The 23,831-nt window shown below is 43.6% G+C and overlaps 1 protein-coding gene across 4 annotated transcripts in view; it reads right to left on the bottom strand.

Annotated features, from left to right (window-relative positions):
- The window catches only part of P4HA2 (prolyl 4-hydroxylase subunit alpha 2), a 285,306-nt gene that overhangs the window by 182,344 nt on the left and 79,131 nt on the right, over positions 1-23,831 (bottom strand). For all 4 annotated transcript variants that reach the window (XM_078653103.1, XM_078653102.1, XM_078653104.1 and 1 more), the window contains 2 exons: positions 20,397-20,504; positions 519-615 (listed from right to left, as the gene is read on the bottom strand). In XM_078653103.1, coding sequence (XP_078509229.1) covers positions 519-615; positions 20,397-20,478 — 179 coding nt within the window. In that variant the 5' untranslated portion in view covers positions 20,479-20,504. The remainder of the gene's footprint in view (positions 1-518; positions 616-20,396; positions 20,505-23,831) is intronic.

A 23,831-nucleotide genomic window follows, 5' to 3' on the forward strand; every position in this document is an offset into this window, starting at 1 on the left:
ACGGAGCAATGCTACAACCTGATAATGGAGCAATGCTACAACCTGAGAAGGGAGCAATGTACAACCTGAGAATGAAGCAATGCTACAACCTGATAATGGAGCAATCCTACAACTTGGTAATGGAGCAATACTGCAACTTGATTTGGAGCAATGCTACAAGTTGATCTGGAGCCTGTCTATATAAGAAAGACATGATCAAAACTAATTTGCATTTATTTCTATTTTGACCCCCCAATATGAACATGAAAAAATAAAATGGACCTTCCCACTGTTAAAGGTTTTTAATGTTAAGACCAGAGGCTTTTGCACTGTCTTGCTCAACTGTCTTTTGTTCTTTTGTGATTTACACTACTTTAACTTCTGCTTGACAGACACGCTTCACATGTTATAAATTACAAAGATGATGAGATTCATTTGTATGTTGTCTTAACCACAATGTTATTCCGAAAATGAAGCCAAAAATATAACACATATCGGTTATATTCATGTCTCAACATTTTAGAAATTTCCTGAATTACCTTTTGATTTGTGAAATTCGTGATTCTTCATCTCTAATGTATTCCTTTAAAGAGTGGATTAAGTCTTTTTCCCTGTAAATGAGATCTGTCATTTGACCTGAAATGAGACAAAATGACATACAAAAATCAAAATAATCATAATGTGCGACTACAAAACAACATAATGTCCAGCTCATTATAGCGTATTTTCATTACACAGGGAGCGTACGATGTTGTGAAAGCAATAAATAATGGCAAAAAGTCAAACATTTGGGGTGGAGTATATCAAGATGCTATTGTATGTGTACACATACATATATATTTACTGAAAAAAAAGTTAAAGAAACATTATAATTAAGTGAAAATGTTCCGTAACAAGGTAACATTTTAAACTCTAAAATACATAGAAATTCACCAGTTATAGTTGTATCATGTAACTATAACTCGCGCCTCTGCCATGCAGTTTTCTCATCAATAATTTCATTGCAAATCTTGCAATGACATTATTAGGATGTCACAGAAGATGTCATGAGTGATGTAATATGTGGGGTAATTAGCAGTGCATGGCGAGGGTGTAAGTTACAATTACCTTAGGGCACGAGTTATGGTTACTTGAGATACTGTAACTGGTGAATTTCTGTGATATTTAGAGTTTAAAATATTACGTTGTAACTGAACACTTCACCAAACTATAATGTTACTTTAACCTTTGTTTTTTGCAGTGAACTGCTAGTTTTATTTTTACGTAAAGTAATATTTTTTTTACTATACGTAAAGCCAACCCCCGGCACGCATGGATGGCCTTTGGCTGTGAGTGGCGGGGAGTTGCCCGTGGGTCATGGACTGCAGGCAGGTCCTGCACCCAGCCCGCGCAGGCAGCCAACCCCATGTTGCCAGGTTGCCAAAGGGCCTGGTCAACCCAACCAAAGGCAGCCAACCCACCTAGAGGCAGCCAATCCAACATTGCGCACGGAGCTAGCCACAGGGCCTGGCTACAGCCAACCCACCGGGAGGAAATCAAGCCCATGTTGCCCACTGCCTTTTGTCATGTACGCCAAGAGGTTGGCCACAGGGCCGGCCTGCGTTCAGACACTGTAGCCAAGCCACCCAAAGGCAGCCAACAACCCTGTAGGGTGCCAACCCCATACCACGCATAGACTTTGACATGCACAGCAAAGGGTTGGCCTTCGGTCCCTGGGGACCCCATACACCGGGGTGAACATATATAATAAGAGGACGGGGCCATGTGGCCCACCACCCCAAAGCTCATTAGGACCCGGGAACCCCAATCCCAGGACTAAGTTTATAAAAAAAAGGAGGGGTGCTTCAAAGCCACTCTCCCAAACCTTATTAGGCTCAAGGACCTCATCCCCCAGGGCTCAATTCAACAAAAAAGGAGAGGAGGCTGCAAGACCCCCATCCTTGAGCCTAGTATGGCCCTGTGGACCCTATGCCCTGAGGCCTGACTTTAATATAGGTGGGTGACCACCTGGGGCAACCACAAGCACATGGACCCCATGCCCCCCCCCATGGCTCCCTGCATGGTGTGGGAATAGGCATTGCTCCCACACAGAGTGAGCAACTAATTATGCTTGCTCCCTCTGGGCGGAAGCCTTTTCGGTTCTGTTTCCCTGTCTGCATCTGTGTGGGCAGGGGAACACAACACATGTCTGCTACCAGCTGGCGTGAGCAGTTTTAAAGGCCCGGCCAACTGGGAGCAGACTTAGTGTTTCCTCCCGTTTGGCAGTTGGGAGAAAAACATATTTCCCTACCCACGCCGAGGTGGAGAGGGAAACAACTACTGTGTCCTGGGGGTGGGCTTCCTGTGAGGAACCAGAATTCGATCTGGGCCCAGTTAAACGTATAACTGCTATTAGTAATTAGCGTGGTGTAGGTATCCTATTAATGTAACCACTTGAACATTAATTCATACACGCATAATCGCTTAAGCATGCCCATGTATACTTATACATGGTTTGTTTATTAACACGCAGATACCCTTTGACTAGACCAGTCCCATTTTGTGGCCAAGTCCGCTTCCAGCATTGACATAAACCCCCATTCGCCTCTTAGAGACACGTTCTCTTGTGAAATAGTACAACTGTAGCAACCTGTTGTTTCAGCATGTTAGGCCTTTCAAGGTTATAGGTGGAGGTAGCGTAGGCAAGCACATTCCCAGGGAACGCTGTCCGGACTCCTCCGAAGTTAGCAGAAGGGAGTCACCCTCTCGACCTTGCTATAATGAGCTGAACTATACTGAGGAGGGATCGTGTTCCATATATGGTCTTTCCTTTGCACCAACCTGTACCAGTCTGTATTTTTCCATCTTAGGTAACGGTTTTTGAATTGCAACAGTATATACGTGGATTGCTGATAATGTGCCAGCAGTCTTCTTGGCAGACTTCATGTGGTGAGGTCGCAGTGAGCTCCTCTGGCAGAGTTTGTTTGTTATAATAAACGATTTGACCTTCTACACTGCCGACTGATTCATTATTGGTAATTGGTATATGAGTTCTCTGTAAGTACGCTATAGGTTGGGTGGTGGTAATATTTTCGGTACTTCAGTTGGCAACTCCGCCGGGACACCGCGTTGGGGTCGTCCCTCTGTAATCAGAAAAACGGGATATTGAAAAGGGTGATCTTGAGCGAGGGAAAAGGATCGACCGAAGAATTGGGGTCTGCTCCACTCTCCCGATCGAGAGAGCCCCGCTGCTAGTGACCCCACGCCGGAGTCCTTTTAGGTGTAACCCGAGAACGGACTGCGTTGGTCCATAGGAGTTGGCAGTAGACAACGCCCAATCGGACCTGAGTGCACCAGGTGAGTGATTCGTCTTGTTTGTGTTGGATATCCTTTGGATTCGAATTTTGGAATTTGGTGACCTTTTGGGTCACGGAGAACTCGCATAAGGGGGTCTGACGGGGCAGTAGTGAGGCTGCACGGCAGACGCTCCTGTTTTTGAATTTGGGAATAACTAGAGATTTGGACTGGAAGCCTTGGTGTAACTTGTGGAAAAGTATACACCCGGCCGGACTGCCCTCGGAAACGCCAGCAGCTGAGATTGGGTAGCACTCGGACAGATCTGGAGCAACGCTTGAAAAAGCGGGCTTAGCCGGAATAGTTCGGGAGGTGAACCATGAATGCCGTCGGATGATCTGTAGGTTGGTCTGTGGTTTAGTGGAACCTGTGTGGTAATCTCTAGGCAGTCTAAGGACAAGACTGTTTGTTTTCTTTGGGATCTTTCGAGATTATTGGAACGAGTTCTCTATAGGTGGGAGTCGACGGGCTCCACCTTTTGTTTGAAAACTGAGTTTTGTTGTATTGTTTTATGTTTATACGAACATGTAAATATGCTGTGAGTGCGAGATTGTATGAGTGGATTTGAATGTGGAACATGGCCATGAGTATGAGAGTATTGTAATTAATAACTTTGCAATCTCTAACACCTTTTTCTTTCAGCTAGTGGTTTAGAAATAGAACAATGCCGTGCTTCAGTAAGTTATGCTGCGGCTGTTTTGGCCAGGGAGGTACCAGGCTGGATGAAAGCCAGCCCGCTCCTCCAGAGGGAACTCCTAGCCATGATATGTACTGCAAGCATGGAATTGGACCCCTCTTATTCAATACATTATGGCATAAGTATACTAAAGATAATGTAGAACTCCAGTGGCCAAAGACGGGATCTTTTGATGAGAAAAAGATCCAGTACCTGCAGGAACGCCTGTTCGCCAAACGAAGCAGGCAGTCCATGTTTGATACTCTTAACAAATGGCAGAAAGAGGCAAAACGGAGACGTATACGGTCTGAGAAGTTACTGAAGATACAGCAATGGCAAACTGTAACCCAGAAGGCCATTGCTCATGACAAAAACAGAACTGAACAGAATATCGAGTATGCAGATAGACAGTTTAGGTTTCAGGTAGATGGAAGTTATGTAACTCGAACTGAGGCAGAAGACGAAATAGAGGATTTGTTGAATGCACGACCGCCACCCCCGTATGCGCCCCAACGGGTGTATCCTGCTCTACCTCTTCAACCGGTCACAGTTCCACCTGCCTCCGCGCCGGCGGCAGACGGGTCTCTCGTCCCCCTAGGTAATACCCGTACCATTCCAACCTCATTGAGAGCCACGGCTACTCTTATTCCTGATGGGCGGTCACCCCCGACCACGTCTCAAATTGTGCTAGCAGCCCCGAGTCCCATTTGGACCTCTCAATCGGCTAGTACGACTCCCAGGGCTGGGGTTATGCAGGGAAGACGGTTATTCACTAGAGCCTCTGTGGAATATGGGGAAAAAGAAGCGATAGCAGATCAGGCAGCCAGGTGGATGCGGGACAATATATATACAGTAGCAGATTTGTGGAGTACCATAAAGGATCTTGAACCAGTTATGCAACAACACGCTCTGTATCAAATGTCTTGCTACCTTAATGAAGCCTGGGAAGTATGTTTTCAGGATGGGATGGCTCCCCAAATATTATATAATATTCGAGATTGGACACATAAGTTCAATATGGACCCCACCGAGGTGTATAAGAACGTAGAGACGTTGGTGAAGTATCGAGGCAGAATGTTTACTAAAATTCCCAATTGGACCTCTCAGCACCCCATGAGGGAGGTGCATCCTATTTTCCACCCCGAAATCCCAGAGCTACGTGACAATACGGACCAGGTTGTACGAGCTCGTGTAGATGCTCGCTTTCAGGAACAATGGGTGTATACCCCCTGGAAGAGAAGTGAAGTTCTTGCCTTGAAATCACAGCTACCAGATCCCCGAGAAAAAAAACACGGCCTATTATAAGGAACTGACCGAGGCTTCGGCCTCGGCAGTAATGACTTTAGCAGACATAGAGTTATTTTTCGGGTTTTTGGTGCCGGTTGATATATGGCGACAGGTGTATGACACAGATAACTCTGTTGAATTAGGGGGGACCTGGGACGAATTGAAGGGCTGAGATCGGGACCGAAAACCCGGGGATAAGCCTAGAAACGAAATAATAACTTTGCCAGCAAAAATAATTGCCTATATGCACATATTGATTCCCCCTCGAAAGGTTGACTGGGACAAATTTACCGCCTGCAGACAAAAGAAGGACGAGAGTGTCTGACTTCTTCATCCGGTTCGAGGGAGTTTTCATTGATTTTAGCGGTCAAGATTTAGCGACGGAAGGGGGGGTACGGTTGTTCGTGAATGGTTTGTAACTAATTTGGCTCCCGAAGTTTCTGCCCAATTGCAGGCAGCCGAGAGTACCTGGACCATATCTACCCCTTCTGTGATACTAAGTATGGCCCAATACTATGAGCACAGGGAAAATGAAAGTAAAGATAAAGTTGAAAAGAAGGCAAAGGATCTCAAGACTCCAGTATTGTTACAACAAGTCGTTAGGGGACAAGGAGGGAGAGGAGTAAGAGGGCCAGTATCCAGAGGGGAGGGGGCAGGCCGAGGCACAGGCAGAGGCGCAGGCGCAGGGCAGTCATTGGGAATAAATCAGTGTGCATATTGTAAACAGGAAGGACACTGGAAAGCTCAGTGTCCGCTACTACTTGCCTAGAACGGAGCGGTGAGGGGACGAGGCCGTGGACGAAGCGGCCCGGATCGGAGTGATATACATACGGAGGAAGCGGCTCAAGGCAAGTCTGAACGAAACCATTTTGATAACCCCCAGGGAAGACAGTACTATAACGAGGACTACGCTTTTGGTGAGCAAAGTGGGTATGACCACCCATAGGATAGCCAGGGACAGAGTAGGGGCCAGGTGTCGATCCCAGTTAATCAGCAAGGCCCCTATGTAAATGGAGAATTGTTGGGGACTTCTGAGAATTTTCTAATTGACACTGGAGCAATGAATTGTTCGGTTGCTTGATTATTGGTTCCAGGGGCGTCTCTGTCCGGGCAGCAAAATGTATCGGTGAGATTTTCAGGAGTCCCAGTGGTGAGTCCCATCTCTAAACCTCTCCCGTTCACGATTGGCCCCGCTACTATTGATACCCCTTTCTTGTTGACTTCGCATTGTGGTGAGAATTTATTGGGCCTGGATATGTTGAAAAAGTTGAATGCTAAGATCTATTGCTCCCCAGATGGTGTTTATTTAACTATACAACCTTATGCTGACAATATGAAACAATGTTTTGCTAAAAATGAGCCCCTCCCGTCTGAGTTCAAAGATATCCCTGCCTCATTATGGGCTACAGGGGATGCGGATGTCGGTAAGTTGGACATCCCACCCGTCCACATTACGCTGAAGCAGGGAGCTAAATTACCACGCATCCCGCAGTATAAAATTGCACCGGCAGGTGAGCGAGCTTTGCTCTCTATTATACAGGATTTGATTGATAAAGGGGTGGTTGAAGAGACAGCTGCGAATGTTTGTAACAGCCCGATTCTCCCGATCTTAAAGAAATCACCCGACTCGGGACCACATGGGGCTGGTGATGCATATCGTTTTGTGATCGATTTGCGCGAGGTCAACAAAATCGTAGTACCTCAGTACCCCGTTGTGACTGACATCACCACTATCCTTACCATGATCCCGCCCACTGCTAAATATTTCTCGGTCATTGATCTGAAGAATGCTTTCTTCAGCATTCCTATTCATCCTGATAGCAGACAGATGTTCGGATTCTCATTATCTGGCCGAAGCTTTAGATTCTGTCGTGCTCCCCAAGGCTATACAGAAAGCCCGAGCATTTATAGTCAGGCCCTTAAGGCTCTGCTGGACGACCTAGTCCTTCCTGAGGGTAACATGCTCCTACAGTACGTGGACGACTTGCTGATAGCGTCAGACACTGAAAGCGGTTGTAAGGAGGCTACGGTCAAGTTGTTGCGCCACTTGGCGGCGAAGGGTAATAAGGTGTCCTTGTCCAAGTTTCAATACTGTCGACAGGAGGTAACCTACTTAGGTCATCTACTGTCGAAGGAGGGTAGGCGGTTGACTCCTGAACGTATTAACACTATCTCTAACATGTCTGTCCCTTGCACGCAACGTGAAGTCCGTGCTTTTCTTGGCATAACCTCTTACTGTCGCCAATGGATACCTAATTTTTCACTTCTTGCTAAACCTGTTACATTTAACGACTAAAGATGTGCATGAACCACTCCCCTGGACTGATGAATGTCAGTATTCCTTTTCTTCTCTAAAATCTGCTCTCTGTTCTGCACCCGTCTTGGGTACTCCAGACTACCGTAAACCCTTTGTACTATATGTGCATGAGGTCGATGGTTGTTCACTCTCTGTGTTTGGGGGTAAGCAAAGGCCTTGCGCTTACTTGTCGGCCACATTGGATAATGTGGCCAGAGCACTTCCAAGCTGTCTGAGGGCCACGGCAGCTGTCGCAGTCAGAAGGACTCGTTTTGAATTCTAGCCTAACGGTGATGGTGCCGCATGCTGTTGACGTATTACTAAACAGAACTAAGACACAGCATCTTACGAGTGCACGCCTCACTGGTTAAAAATTAACGCTTTTTGCCCCACATATTACAATTATGCGATGTGCCACCTTAAATCCTGCCACGTTGCTACCGCTCCCTTTGAATGAAAAAGCAAATGATGTACATGATTGCATATTTCGAACAGAAGAAGAAACGAAGGGTAGAGTTGACCTCACAGACATTCCTTTATCTGACCCCCAAGGGGAATTGTATGTGGATGGGTCTTGTTTCAAACTAGCAGATGGCACAACAACAGCTGCATATGCAATCACTACGCTAAAAACAGTAGTTGAGACTTCTCGAGTACCCTATCGGTCAGCTCAGGCTGCTGAACTGGTGGCGTTACTGTGAGCTTGTGAACTGAGTGAAGGGCTAGAGGTCAACATTTACACAGTCAGCCAATACGCCTTTGGCGTTGCCCACAGCTTTGGGCGGCTGTGGAGGGAGCGGGGTTTCCTCACTTCTCATGGCCAGAAAATACAGAATGGTCCACTAGGGTTGCGACTATCAGATGCCCTGACTTTGCCTAATAAGCTCGCCATCATCAAATGTAGCGCTCACAAGGCAGTAGTGGATGAAGTGGGCGAGGGAAACGCTTTTGCCGATCAAGTTGCTAAACAGACAGCTCAGTCTATGATGTCTACTATGTTTGTAACATCTTCTGCAAGATGGGTGGAGGAATCTGATTTGTTTGACAACACCATAGAGAGTGTGAAAGAATTGCTAAAGGAAGCCACCCCAGCTGAGCTAGAGCGATGGGAGCAGGAAGTAGGGAGATTAGATGAAAATGACTGTTGGGTTGATTTAACAGAAAAGCAAAGATGGCTACTGCCGAATGCCCTGGTACAGGCTGTCGTGACTATGGCTCACGGCCCAGCTCACGTGGGGGCTAAAGGATTTTGCGCCTTATTAGACCCAGTATGGAATAATCCCAATATACACAAGACTGCTGTCCGATTAGTCCAATATTGTATGATTTGCTTGCAACACAATCCAGGAAAAGCAGAGAATGTTCTGAGTGGAAGTTTTGCACCCCCAGCACTGCCGTTTGAAGTACTCCAGATGGATTATATTCATATGGAGCGCGTCAACAATCTGAAATATGTATTGGTGGTGGTTTGTGCCTTCAGCAAATGGGTTGAGGCCTACCCGACTAAGGAAAATACTGCCCTAGCCACAGCAAAAGCCCTTATCAAGGAGTTTATCCCTCGATTCGGGCTGCCCCGTTTGATCTGGTCGGACAATGGGGGGCATTTCCATGGGGCCCTTGTTAAACACATTTGTAATAGCATGCAAATACGACAGAAATTCCATGCAGCCAGACACCCACAGTCGGCAGGACTGGTAGAAAAATACAACGGAATTCTGAAGCTTAAAATGGCAAACATCCAAGAGAGTACTGCTTTGAAGTACACCCGATACTCTACCCCTGGCTCTCATGTCATTAAGAGTTACCCCTCATTCCCGTTCGGGTCTCTCCCCCTATGAAATTACTTTTGGACGGCCAGCAAACATATGGGGGGTGTCATGCCCCGAGATTCTCAACGTACTGCCCCTTTAAGAACTACAACTATAAATCTTCACTGAGCCCTGGGAGCGACGCTTTACGTTCTTGCGTCTAGCTCCGTTGCTCTCAGTTCCGTCTTGTTCCTTACTTCCTGTTCTATTCAGTCCGTCTGTTTACAGAGAGGAGTCCTCTGTCCTTCGCAGTTTCCGCGTTGTTCACGGCTACCACTCAGAAGCTCTATGGGTGCCTTTTCGCGCCTTCTTCTTCTGCTCCGCCCGACGGCCGGGATTGGTTCTCCGCCGTCCGTCCGGGCACGGTTTTCCCTGCACCCGCTCCTGTCCTCTGCTTCGCCCGACGGCCGGGATTGGTTCTCCGCCGTCCGGCCGGGCACGGTTTTCCCTGCACCCGCTCCTGTCCTCTGTTCCACCCGACGGCCGGGATTGGTTCTCCGCCGTCCGGCCGGGCACGGTTTTCCCTGCACCCGCTCCTGTCCTCTGCTTCGCCCGACGGCCGGGATTGGTTCTCCGCCGTCCGGCCGGGCACGGTTTTCCCTGCACTTGCTCCTGTCCTCTGCTCCGCCTGACGGCCGGGATTGTTTCTTCGCCGTCCGGCCGGGCTTTACATTCCTGCCCTCTCCACCTACAGTCCGCTGCTCCGCCCGACGGCCGGGCTTGTTCTTCGCAGTCCGGCCGGGTGGTGTGTGTCTACCCTTCCTTTTTTAGGTATTTAGGTTTATTATTATTTGTGTTTTTTGCAAACCTCATTTGGCTGGGCTTGTACTCCGCCTTTACGTTAAGCCCATTATTTTGTCCCTTCCCCCTTGACTTGGCTGTCTTACGGCTGGCCCCTTCACCATCCATTTCCGGTGCCAGCATCCATCAGTGTTTGGGGATACTTGCGTGGACACTAATCGGGGTGCAGGATTCCAGACACTTCACATCGAAGAATTACGGTAACAGCGCTGTGCGCTGCCTACTTGATTATCTAACAGTGTTTGATAGGTATAGTTTTCTAATTCATGTGTTTCATATTATAGATGTTAATACACAGTATTGGAGTTGGCATTGGAATACTGTCAAATGTATTTTGATTACTACATCCATCAGACAGTCTTGTACATCAATCCAAGTAAGAACATTGTGTTTAGGTGCTTACATCACATGTGTTTAGTTGTAGGAGAGTGGTCACTCATTTTGTTCTATCAATCCAATTATAGTTCAAGAAGATTTCCCACACCTCCTATACATCTGTTCTGAGGCTTAGACAAACCATTGATGGTATGTACTATTGATACAGAGAAACATAGAGACACATGAGTATAAGACGCTGTTGTTTCATAACGTGTATATTTATTTCAGCTCTACGTCCACCAGAAATTCCGTACAGTGTGTTACGCAACCAAGCAGAAGATTACAGTCAAGCATTCTTTGTACCTTCCCAACCTTTCCTTGTTTTGTCTCCCTGTTTTCCCCTGGCGAGCCTCTCGATACTCTAGTGTTTGATAGAGTCGGAAGGCCGCAGGGGAAGGCTGTGGAATTATCTTCGGATTCCTGACGCTCCTGCAGAACCTGCCTGGAAATCATTACAGGGGGTACACAGGCCACGTTCTTTTGCTGATGTTGAATACCCTATCTTAATTGATTACCAATATACGTTGACTAAAGACCTTCGTTCTATTCATCAGCAGGTAGCAGCTGTACTGCAGCCTAGCCAGAGGGCCCCGGACATCGATTGGAGCCCGGCCAGTGGGTACTCATCAAGAAGTACGAGCGAGATACCAGCTTGGCTCCAAGATGGTCTGGACCACACCAAATCTTGCTCGCAAAGCGGACGGAAGTGAAGGTGGATGGGAATAAACACTGGATCCATGTGTCCCACCTGAAGAAACTGCCACTTCCGCTTCCTTTTGATCGGCTGCAATTCGGTGATATCCTGACCCAGGAAACTGAAAGAGCCACTGCATTTGTCCCTTTTTCCGACGCCTGCGAGACAGAGCAAAGGCCAGGAGAAAGAGTAACGAGACCAAACGAACCGGTCTCGTCGAAAATTGCATGTTGCCCAAATTCAGTTGTTGATCACCCAGCGAGTACAAGCTCCCATGCAGAAGGAGCATCTTCTTTGTTGTTTGCTGATCAGGAAACGCCGGGTCATGAGCGATACAACCTGCGGCCACGAAAGCATCACAGTGCCTCAGACAGTACTGTTAGGAGATAAGGAAAGACTTGAGTAGAAAGGGTTTGCTAGATTCCTAAGTCTGAGGTGCTGAGCGAGACACTGAACTGAACCCGTTGAGAGCTGGAACTTTGTTATTGTGCTCTGTTCAGAAAGAAAGACTTGCATCTGAGAAAGGCCAGGTTGTACGTCTGACACCTTCGAGAGGTTATTTCTTGTTTTCTTGAGATGAACGATAGGAGTCTGCCTGTGAGACTCTGACGGACACAGGGAGAAGAACCCTCTGGCAGGACAGACTGCTGTGCCCGAGTTTAGGTTTGGACTTTTAGCTAGGAATGTACCCCTTTGGTCGCATTATACTGGAAGAAGAACGTCCTATTGCACCACGATATTTGCCATTTTATGAGCCAATGTTTTCTACTTGGACCATGCGTGTAAAGATAGCATTTGTGTTGGTAATTACTGTTATATTAGTCATCTTTATGGGTATTTTCATGTATTTAGAGTATATGTACCCCATGCAAGCTATGATTCCTTCCACTGTTGCCCCACCTGAGCATTTAATGTTAACTTTAGCACCACATAAAAAAAGACACAGTCAGACTTATGCGACAAATGTCTTCGTAGAAATGCTCCATCAAACCCACAGCTCCACCAATATGACTGATTGTTGGGTTTGTGGCCTCTTGCCATCAGTCATGCACAAACATGATTTATTTATTTCTCTACCGTTGTCCTATTTAGGCAGCTGCGAAGCCTGGTTTCTAATGTTTTCTGCTATGTACAATCACTATGTTGAACACCCCAAGCAATACACGGAGAAGTATTATGATATGATTTTAGCATACATAGAAACTCATCAGGGATTCGATCCAGCTGGAAATGGGGGAGAGGGATCCCTATATCCGGAAGCTTGTATGAATTTATACACTGCTAAAGACAATAATACCTGGTTGAAGGAAGAACTGTATGACTTTGCTAATTTTAACCATTCCCAGTACTTTCAGCATTTCGTTGCCAGGAACGTTACTAGTGAACGTGTTATGCCTGTTCCTATTCTAAATACTTCTTCCGATTTCTGTGTACAGGGTATGGGACATGTGCAGATTGGGAATAGTATTTGCAACTATACTTACAGAATGAAGATCTTTAGCAGCCCCCCATTGCTAACACCTCCGAATGTGTACTTCGTTTGTGGGGGAAATGCTTATACTTAGTTACCACGGGGATGGGCAGGACAGTGCTATCTATCTTTTTGTACCCCCCAGTTTATATAGCCCCATCTGATTACCACAAAATACATAGACTCCAGGGTGTGACAACAGTTTCCCATAGACAAGGTAGACAGCTCGATATGACTGAAGTGTATCAGACTGACACATCCCTACAACAATTCACAGACTTCACGAAGGGGTTGGTCCCCTTCTCGGGACCAATCTTTGCCAGTAGAGAGATAAGGCGATTGTCCCAAATAGTGGAGAATGTCATCAACATCACAACTGATATCATGACTAATATCACAGTAGAGCTTCATGCCACAAGATTTGTTTTGCTCCAAAATCGGATGGTGCTCGACGTCATCCTAGCTGATCGGGGAGGAGCCTGTAGAGTGATCGGCAGTTCTTGTTGTGTGTACATCCCTGACTCCGCCCCCACAGTCCATTTGGCCATCCAGAAGCTGAATCGCATAGCAGCCGAAATGCATACCGAATATGGGTCTTGGTCCCTTTCTAGTTGGTTCTGGGGGCTCTTGTCAACTTGGGGTTGGAAAATCGTAATGATAGTGGCTGGAGCAGCCGGTGTCCTTTTTACTTGCTGCCTCTGTATGCAATGCGGGCCGGTGTGCTGCTCTTACTGCGCCACGAGAGTGACAACTATGCTCACTCCATCGTCCACGCCCTCTAAGGCTCAGATGCTCCAACAGGAGATCAGTGAACTTATGGCCATTGATGAGGATATTTTTGAGGATTAGTACTTCCCTTTAGTTAGCTACATCACGCTAAAAGGAGGGTTTGAGGAACCAGAATTCGATCTGGGCCCAGTTAAACGTATAACTGCTATTAGTAATTAGCGTGGTGTAGCTATATTATTAATGTAACCACTTGAACATTAATTCATACACGCATAATCGTTTAAGCATGCCCATGTATACTTATACATGATTTGTTTATTAACACGCAGATACCCTTTGACTAGACAAGCGCCATTTTGTGGCCTAGTCCGCTTCCAGCATTGACATAAACCCCCATTCGCCTCTTAGAGACACGTTCTTTTGTGAAATAGTACAACTGTAGCAACCTGCTGTTTCTGCATGTTAGGCCTGTCAAGGTTATAGGTGGGGGTAGCGTAGGCAAGCACATTCCCGGGGAACGCTGTCCGAACTCCTCCGAAGTTAGCAGAAGGGAGTCACCCTCTCGACCTTGCTATAATGAGCTGAACTATTCTGAGGAGGGATTGTGGTCCATATATGGTCTTTCCTTTGCACCAACCTGTACCAGTCTGTATTTTTTCATCTTAGGGAACGGTTTTCGAATTGCAACGGTATATATGTGGATTGCTGATAATGTGCCAGCAGTCTTCTTGGCGGACCTCGTGGGGTGAGGTCGCAGGGCGCTCCTCTGGCAGAGTTTGTTTGTTATAATAAACGATTGGACCTTCTACACTGCCGACTGATTCATTATTTGTAATTGGTATATGGGTTCTCTGTAAGTACGCTATAGGTTGGGTGGTGGTAATATTTTCGGTACTTTACCTGGCACACAGTAAGTGAGCGGGCCGTGGAGGGTGGGGTGTCTGGAGAGTTTGAAGGCTCAGGTAGAGGTGGTCTTCTAATTTAATCCACAGCTCTGGGGGATGAGGTCCCCATTCCCTTTTTAGGAAGGCCCCCTCTGTATGTAATTCCCATTTTTTGCATGGTTACCCCCACTTTTTGCCAGACATTTGATGCACTTTGACTCGAGGTTCCCTGGGTCCCTGCTAACCAGGTTCCCAGAGCCCGTTCTTTCCCAAAACTGTACGTTTGTAACCACAGTTGGCACATCTCTGGTTACAGGTAAGCACCTTGTAAAAGGTACCATGAGTACCACGGGCATGGGACCAGGGAAGGCCTCCAAGGGCTACACACACACACACACACACACACGGATCACTGAAACAATATCGATGTCAAGAATATCGATTTACAAAAATATCGAGGAAAAAATATAGAATACCAAAATATCGACCTCTTATCTCCAAACAGGTAAGTACAAAAATATCGAATCAAAAATATTGATGTAAAAAATATAGTTAGTCAAAATATCGAATTTTTAAAAATGCTTTAAATTAATTAAAAATTAATGAAATAATAAATATAATTAACTTAAACATACTTAAAATACTTAAATAACCTTAAAAATAATAAATAATTAATGTAAGTAAAAAAAACATACAAATTGATTTGTTAATATATATATATATATATATATATATACATATATATATATATGTATATATATATATATATATATATATATATATATATACGCAATATTAATTAAAAAAAATACAATATTTTTACCGTAGGATAGCGGAAAAGGTAAAATTTACTATTACCACTCCAGTGAGTGCAACAGTAGGTAAAGCGTTGGATAGCATAGGGGTAAAAATTACTATTCCCACTGCAGAGAATGCAACAGTAGGGAAAGCGTTGGATAGCGTAGGGGTAAAAATTACTATTCCAACTCCAGAGAGTGCAACAGTGGGGAAAGCGTTGGATAGCGTAGGGGTAAAAATTACTTTTCCCACTCCAGAGAGTGCAACAGTAGGGAAAGCGTTGGATAGCGTAGGTGTAAAAATTACTATTCCCACTCCAGAGAGTGCAACAGTAGGGAAAGCGTTGGATAACGTAGGAGTAAAAATTACTATTCCCACTCCAGAGAGTGCAACAGTAGGGAAAGCGTTGGAAAGCGTAGGGGTAAAAATGACTATTCCAACTCCAGAGAGTGCAACAGTAGGGAAAGCGTTGGATAGCAGGAGGGTAAAAATTACTATTCCAACTCCAGAGAGTGCAACAGTAGGGAAAGCGTTGGATAGCAGGAGGGTAAAAATTACTATTCCAACTCCAGAGAGTGCAACTGTAAGGAAAGCGTTGGATAGCGTAGGGGTAAAAATTACTATTCCAGATCCAGAGAGTGCAACAGTAGGGAAAGCGTTGGATAGTGTAGGGGTAATAATTACTATTCCCACTCCAGAGAGTGCAACAGTAGGGAAAGCGTTGGATAGCGTGGGGGTAAAAATTACTATTCCCACTCCAGAGATTGCAACAGTAGCGAAAACGTTGGATAGCGTGGGGGTAAACATTACTATTCCAACTCCAGAGAGTGCATTAGTAGGGAAAACATTGGATAGCGTGGGGGTACAAATTACTATTCCCACTCCAAAGAGTGCAACAGTAGGGAAAGCGTTGGATAGCGTAGGTGTAAAAATTACTATTCCCACTCTAGAGAGTGCAACAGTAGCGAAAAAATTGGATAGCGTGGGGGTAAAAATTACTATTCCAACTCCAGAGAGTGCATTAGTAGGGAAAACATTGGATAGCGTGGGGGTAAAAATTACTATTCCCACTCCAAAGAGTGCAACAGTAGGGAAAGCGTTGGATAGCGTAGGGGTAAAAATTACTATTCCCAATCCAGAGAGTGCAACAGTAGGGAAAGCGTTGGATAGCGTAGGGGTAAAAATTACTATTCCAACTCCAGAGAATGCAACAGTAGGGAAAGCATTGGATAGCGTAGGGGTAAAAATTACTATTCCCACTCCAGAGAGTGCAACAGTAGGGAAAGCATTTGATAGCGTAGGGGTAAAAATTACTATTCCAACTCCAGAGAGTGTAACAGTAGGGAAAGCGTTGGATAGCGTAGGTGTAAAAATTACTATTCCCACTCCAGAGAGTACAACAGTAGGAAAGCGTTGGATAACGTAGGGGTAAAAATTACTATTCCCACTCGAGAGAGTGTAACAGTAGGGAAAGCGTTGGAAAGCGTAGGGGTAAAAATTACTATTCCAACTCCAGAGAGTGCAACAGTAGGGAAAGCGTTGGATAGCAGGAGGGTAAAAATTACTATTCCAACTCCAGGGAGTGCAACAGTAGGGAAAGCGTTGGATAGCAGGAGGGTACAAATTACTATTCCATCTCCAGAGAGTGCAACAGTAGGGAAATAGTTGGATAGCAGGAGGGTAAAAATTACAATTCCAACTCCAGAGAGTGCAACTGTAGGGAAAGCGTTGGATAGCGTAGGGGTAAAAATTACTATTCCAACTCCAGAGAGTGCAACAGTAGGGAAAGCGTTGGATAGCGTAGGGGTAAAACTTACTATTCCCACTCCAGAGAGTGCAACAGTAGGAAAAGTAAATACTTCATATATAAATAAAAATACATTTATTAATACCAATTACAAATTAATTAAAAGTAATTATCAATTTTATATAATATAATAATTAAATTAAAAATATAAATCATTAAAAATTATTACTTATTAATACAAATAATTTACCAATTAACAATGAATTATTAAAAATTATAAAATAGTTACAAATTAGAACAAAAAACAATAAATAAATTAAAACATTTAATTAAATACAATTAAATTACTTCCCACCCTATTCCCCTATAAACACACAACTCACCAACAAAAAAATTAATAAAATTAACATAATTATCAATTAATCAATTAATTAAAATTAATTACCAATTATATTTTTAATTAATTACCAATTACAAATTTAAATAACAATTAATTCAAAATAAATACCAATAAATAAATTAAAAAATTAAATTATTTATAATTAAATTACTTCCCACCCTATTCCCCTATAAACCCATAACCCGCTACAGAATTATATTACGCAAAAATTTTATACCATAAAATTAATTAATTAAAATAAATTATAAAACAAATATACACTTTTCACACATATACTAACATAAAAATCACTTTAACAAATTAGATAGTATTAAAAAATTTAAATGAACTTACTTATCTCAAATTCGATATTTTTGCTTGTCTATATTCTGTCCATTCTATATTCTTGATGTCTATATTCTGTCCATTCTATATTTTTGTTGTCTGTATTCTGTCCATTCGATATTTTGTCCATTCTATATTTTGAATTCGATATTACTGCTATTCTATTTGATATTTTTGTAGTCTATATTCTGTCCATTCGATATTGGTAATGGTAAAAGTATTTGTAAAGCGCTAATATTCATCCGACAAGGATATCATGGCGCTGAAATTTGACAGTGTAGAGAGAGCTGGCACAGGTCAATGGTGATTTTAATGAGTGTTGGGGAAGAGCGTGGTTTTAAGTTTTTTCCTAAATGTAAGGTAGTCATCGGTGAGTCTCAGGTCTGTCGGTAGATTATTCCACAGGTTTGCAGCTAAATGTGAAAAGGCACGGCCACCCATCCTGACCTTCTTTATTCGGGTGGTTACCTCTCTTGCGGTAAATTGGGATCGAAGATTTCTATTTGGTACATAGAAGGTGATTCTATTTTTTAGGATGGTCGGGCCAGTATTGTGCAATACTTTATGGGTGATGCACAGTATTTTAAAAGAGGCTCTTTCTCTCATTGGCAGCCAGTGTAAGGCTCTCAGACAGCTTGTAGCGGAATCATATTTCCTTTTGTTACATACGGCTTTTGCTGCCGCATTCTGAACAAGCTGTAATTTTGAAAATAGGTAATCCGCCATGCCAACGAATAGGGAGTTCCCGTAATCAAGTCTACTAATTAGTAGTGCCTGGACTAAGATCTTTCTGCATTCCAAAGGAATCCAGGAAAACACTCTTCGTAGCATTTTCAGTAGCGCAAAGCCTTTACCACAAATAGTAGTTACGTGGTTTTTCATTGTCAATGTGGACTCCCAAATTCCTTGCCGTCTGAGTTGGTTTGGGGGGTGTACCAAGGGTGCTGGGCCACCAAGTGTCATCCCAAAGTTGTTGGAATCTGCCGAACAATAAAATTTCCGATTTATCGGCATTTAGTTTCAGACAGTGATTATGCATCCAACTGGATAATTCAGAGAGGCAGTTGAGCAGTCTGTTTTTGGGATCTTCTTCACCATTTAAGGCAATCAATAGTTGCGTATCATCTGCGTATGAGCAGATGTTGACGCCCCATCGATATTGTGTCCATGCTATACTTTTAATTCGATATTAAAGCTAATCGATATTAAAAACTCGATATTTTGAGTGTATACCCACACACACACACACACACATGTATATAAACATACACATATTCAATATCACAAAAGGACTTCACAGGCAGTCCGATGGTCTTCTCTTAATGTCAGTTTATTTCACCACAAAGGGAATCAGGATCAGTGGACATTTTCATTTACAAAATGTGTACTTTTCAAGACAGGCAATCAGCCAACTGTGTTCACCAACGGAAATTTACAGGTAGGGGCGTGAGGCTTTCCGGTTAGACTGTCTGCCACCCTGTAAACACATGTAAGTTGCTATTGTGTAAAGTCAGGAATCGGTGTTTATCCAGTGTGAGAAACCGAAAGTAACAAATCCATATTTAATTGATATGTAAAGGAAAGATTGTCTCTGCGGGGTTATTTCCCTTGTACAAAAGAAAAGAACACTTTAAGTTAACCGTCCAAATGCGCATTAACACAAAATGTAATCATGTATTTTTCCATCTGCATGTGTCCATTTGTGTATTATAGCAAATGTATGACCTGACAACTTAAATAAGTAGTTTTTGCATTCTTTACAAATCCCAAATAAAAGTTTTTAAATCGGCTCTATTAGGAGTCGAAAAAAGAAAAAACAGAAACTCTATGACCGCTCTAGCGAGAAGCAGATTTGTAGGGGCAGGAAGTGAGCCAATGAGGAAAAGTGAAAACGTGGACAAAGATTTAATCAAATGCGATTCATTCACCTCTTTAGACTGCAACAATTGGGCGGTGAGTTATGTTTTCTCAGCTCTTCCAGTCTAAAACAAACATAGGCAATGCCAATAAGTCTGGTTATGGGTGAAAGTGCAATTTGTGTCACTGATGTGTTAACACACTCAATAGATCATCATACATGTACTCTTGTCCCTCATATTTGCACTCATACATCCAATCATTCATCCACTGACTCATTCTTGCACGCACCCTCGAACCTCATTTCAATAAAAACACACACACCTTTAACAACTTTGGAAACGGTATAGATTCTTCATGGCAGCACTCCTCTCATCTGTGCTGCTGTCAGTGAAAAATAAACGCCATAAATGATCTAGTTATACAAGACCCTTTTACAGCAGTATAATGTCATGTGTGTGCCTCTGAAAGTTGATTCAAGCTTAGGTAGCTGAATAAATAAGCAACATTATCACTGTTGTGCGGAAGGCAAGCACTTTTTTGTGGAAGCACACACCTCCTGTTGAATCAAAACATGTACTCCTTGCTCCCAACATATGGGCAGAGTGAAAGTCCCTCTCTTGTGATGCTCACATAATTGTCTGGTGACAGCGGCGCTGGCAAGCCAGACCATTTAAAAAAAGAAAAAATAGCAAGCCATTATACACCGAGTCTGATAGTAGCTTACATTGGTTATCCACTACCATAACGTTCTTGGGGCACTTCAAAAAGCACACATCATGTCTTTAGAAGTTGCAAGTGTAAATCACACAGAAACAGGTTCTGTCACAATGCACTAGCGATAGCAAAGATAGCAAAGTCTAGGGCTCGGGCACCCAAGGAGTGTTATTGTGGCAATATATGCAAAGCGTGCAATATAAACAGTTTGACGTACCTATAGAAGTGAAGAACTCTGCCTGTGTGTGCCCGACACAGGTAATGCAGATGAACAGCACAGACGCTATGCACAGCTTCATCTTCAGTCAGTTTAAGAACTCGGTCACTGTCAAAGACAAGATCACTTTAAGTTGCAGGCTAGGATTTCATCATGTGAGAATGCAATAAGTTAATACATGTCTGATGAGTTGGATTTTGCACTTTACATATAGAATAATGGAATGATTGTTTAACAAACTATTTTGTTGAGTCCTGAACTCTTACCCATTAAGATAGGAAGTGTGGTTCACCTATAAGTCTTTTCAATTTTTATGGGTGAGCGCATTAAAATAGATTATTTATTTTTAGGAATGACTTTGTAACACTAAACATAACTTTTTGTCCAACAATGTGACACTTTTGTGGTTCTAAGTTCACGAGAGGACAATGTATTTTTTTCCAATACCCAATACAAAATTATGAAATATGATTATAAGGCAGCAACAAAGTTTTACAGGGTCTGAGTTTTCCAGAAAACCCAAAACGAATTAATTAAAAAGTAACACACAAGTGTATAAAAACCATTGCCAGAGTTCTTCAACTTCCAACAGGGAGATGATTCTACATGTCTGCCTGTATCTGTTATAAAGAACCTCGAAATCTTCAGACACAATTCCGATGGTGTTGTTTATTGAATTTCCAATTAAATTAGTGAAATTTCACTAAGTTATAACATACTTATCCGGAATTTAAGGGCAACGCAAGAGGCTTTCACTGTGTCCCGAATGCCCTAATCTCTGTAAACCAGAAAGGCCCTATGTAGATAGCTTTATTAACTGTAAACACACCACTATTCTCAATGACAGCAGCACTAGCAGCTCAACACTCTGCCTTAAAAGCCTCTTTGATTTCCTCATTGCCACTCCCTGGTTCTTCAATAGATGCAGTTGGTATTTATACCCAAAGAGTTCCCCATTACATCCCTGACCCCATCTCAAACTCCATGAGACCCATTACTGATTAGCATTCTTTTCTACTCAGTCCTACCTCACACTATAATCTGTTGGGTGTGACTTCATGACGAGTTTGTTTAATGGTGTTAGACCCAGAGGTTTCTGGCTGGCTGGGACGCATCAAAGCCAGAGAGAATCCACTGTCCTAGACATGATGAGTATAATACACTTGTCTGATAACCTGTGCTCACCTTTGGGTAACTTGGCACAGAATAGTCAGGTTTATCCTCAGTGTTAGAAATGGCCCTTCCTAGTGTGCTTTTCCGCGACTTTTTGCTTTTTTCCCTCCCGGTTTTCTGTTGATATATGTGCTAGGCTTAGGACTTTGAGCGCTTTTGACAATGTCATTCAGTGCCAAAGCACTGTAGTCTCATATGCATGCTGGCGATTAATGTATACATGATTGGCTGATTTGACAAACTCATTGGGTGGCATTATGATTATTTTATTGCTCTTTAACTTGGTTTTATATTTTTTTATTTTTGGTTGATAACTTTTTCTAATGGCAATAGAATTGGAACCATTATCTTCTGTTTAACATAATGTTGACAATAAAAATGTTGGTCTCCGCGACCATACCTCCTAGAGCACCAAACCATGTTACATAGTCAATTACTTAGATACAAGAAGGTGTAAGGGTACAGGATATACTGGAGAACAATTTAGTACATCTTAAAGTTACACATATTACTAAGGCTAACAATATTGACAGAAATACCTAATAGATTGGGAATAACGCCTACCCAATTACAGGGTCATTCAGTTAATTGTTCAATTAAGTACTGATACCATGTTACTGTAATAATGCTTGCGACAAATTATCGTAAATGGCTTAGATAAAAGCAAACTCCTGTGATACCTTGCACACCTGTATTGTTTTTTTTTCCTTAAATGTCAATACAAATATTTTGAAAAAATTATTGGCTGATTTGAGTTAGCTGCAAGTGCCTTGTCTAGGGGTAAGACATATGCCAAGGACATGTAACTCATATTGTTCTCCGTGGGCCTGCAGAACTGGTTGTTCCACCCACGGAGATAGATCTTCAAAAATGCCACAGGTTTGCCTTGATGGAGCCTGTGTGTGCAGGTTTATGTTATTTGGCTTGGCATTTTAAAAAAAACTTGCCAAGGTTCTGCATGTCTCGTTACATCGAAGCACTCCCTGGGGACAGAGTGCGGTATCCCGAAGAGGTAGGGCATGTGCGCGGGTGAACTACATGCACTGGAAGTGAATGGCACCGGATGGTGTGTTTGGTACAGTAGGGTAAGCTTCTCACATTAGATTGACATGAGGGATATGTGGAAAGTTTATTGAGATGCATTTATTTGTGCACAAGAAGGACAGTTTAGTGTTTGATACTGAAGAGTTAGTAATGGTGAATCCTCTCCTGCGGTGCGAGTAGGTTCGACATTACTACGGTGGAAATACCTCTTTGGAAGGTGGACATTTCTATGCTACGGTGGACATTTCTATGCTCGTGGTTCTGTGTGTCTGTCAGCCTTTCTCCAATCCACACTTGGGTGCTAGTGGGACAGCTACATCTGTGCATTACTGATTAGACAGCCATAAACTAGGGGCGCAAGTGAAACTGCTGACCTCTAACTCTGAGGGGCTTCCTGGAATGGTTATGAGGGGGTGGAATTGGCACCTGCATTCCAAGGGGTAGGGTACTGGCACCACTGAAGAAATGTATCAAGTCGCCCGGGGTACGATGGAAGACAGGAGAAGGTTTTGAGAAGGCCAATGCATTTAAAAAGGTGGCCTCTTGAACTGTTCTCATCTTCAAAGGCTATTGTGGGTGTAACTAATGGGGCTCTGCCCTCAGGATTTAGAGACGCTTTGGGATTGGAACCATACCACGCTGGTTTTGTGCTGGGATATTGACACAAGGAATCATTAAGGCAGGAGGGACTGCAACTGGATCATCCGCAGACTTATGGGGGACTGGTGCATGTCATGCTCTAGGATGTATGACATTACAACGAATGCTTTTACATCGCATGCCTTTACAACGCGGTATTTACAACGAATACCTTTACAACGCATAGTGCTTTGGGGCGCTGGATAGTGAATTGTTTAATTTACTATTCCAACTCCAGTCCCCGTGGATAGTAGGGAAGGTGTTGGATAGTAAATTAAACCTATTCCCTATCCTAGAGCGCCCCCCAGCGCAATGCGTTGTAATGGTTTGCGTTGTAAAAGTTGCGTCATAAAGGCACTGCGTGGTAAAAGTTGCGTTGTAAAGGATGTTTACCCATGCTCTACTAAGGGAACTATCACTTGGTGGATTTTGCCTGGATGTTGCTGGCCTGAAGCGGATAGCCAACTGTCATGGCCCAGATCCCTAAACACTCTCCAAAGGGCCAGATGTCTGGCCTCCTGTCCACGAGATCCCAGGGATAGAAAGGATCGCCCCGTTGCCACAAGACCGTAAGGACCG

Source organism: Lissotriton helveticus, chromosome 7 (assembly GCF_964261635.1).
Source record: "Lissotriton helveticus chromosome 7, aLisHel1.1, whole genome shotgun sequence".
Lineage (NCBI taxonomy): Eukaryota > Metazoa > Chordata > Amphibia > Caudata > Salamandridae > Lissotriton > Lissotriton helveticus.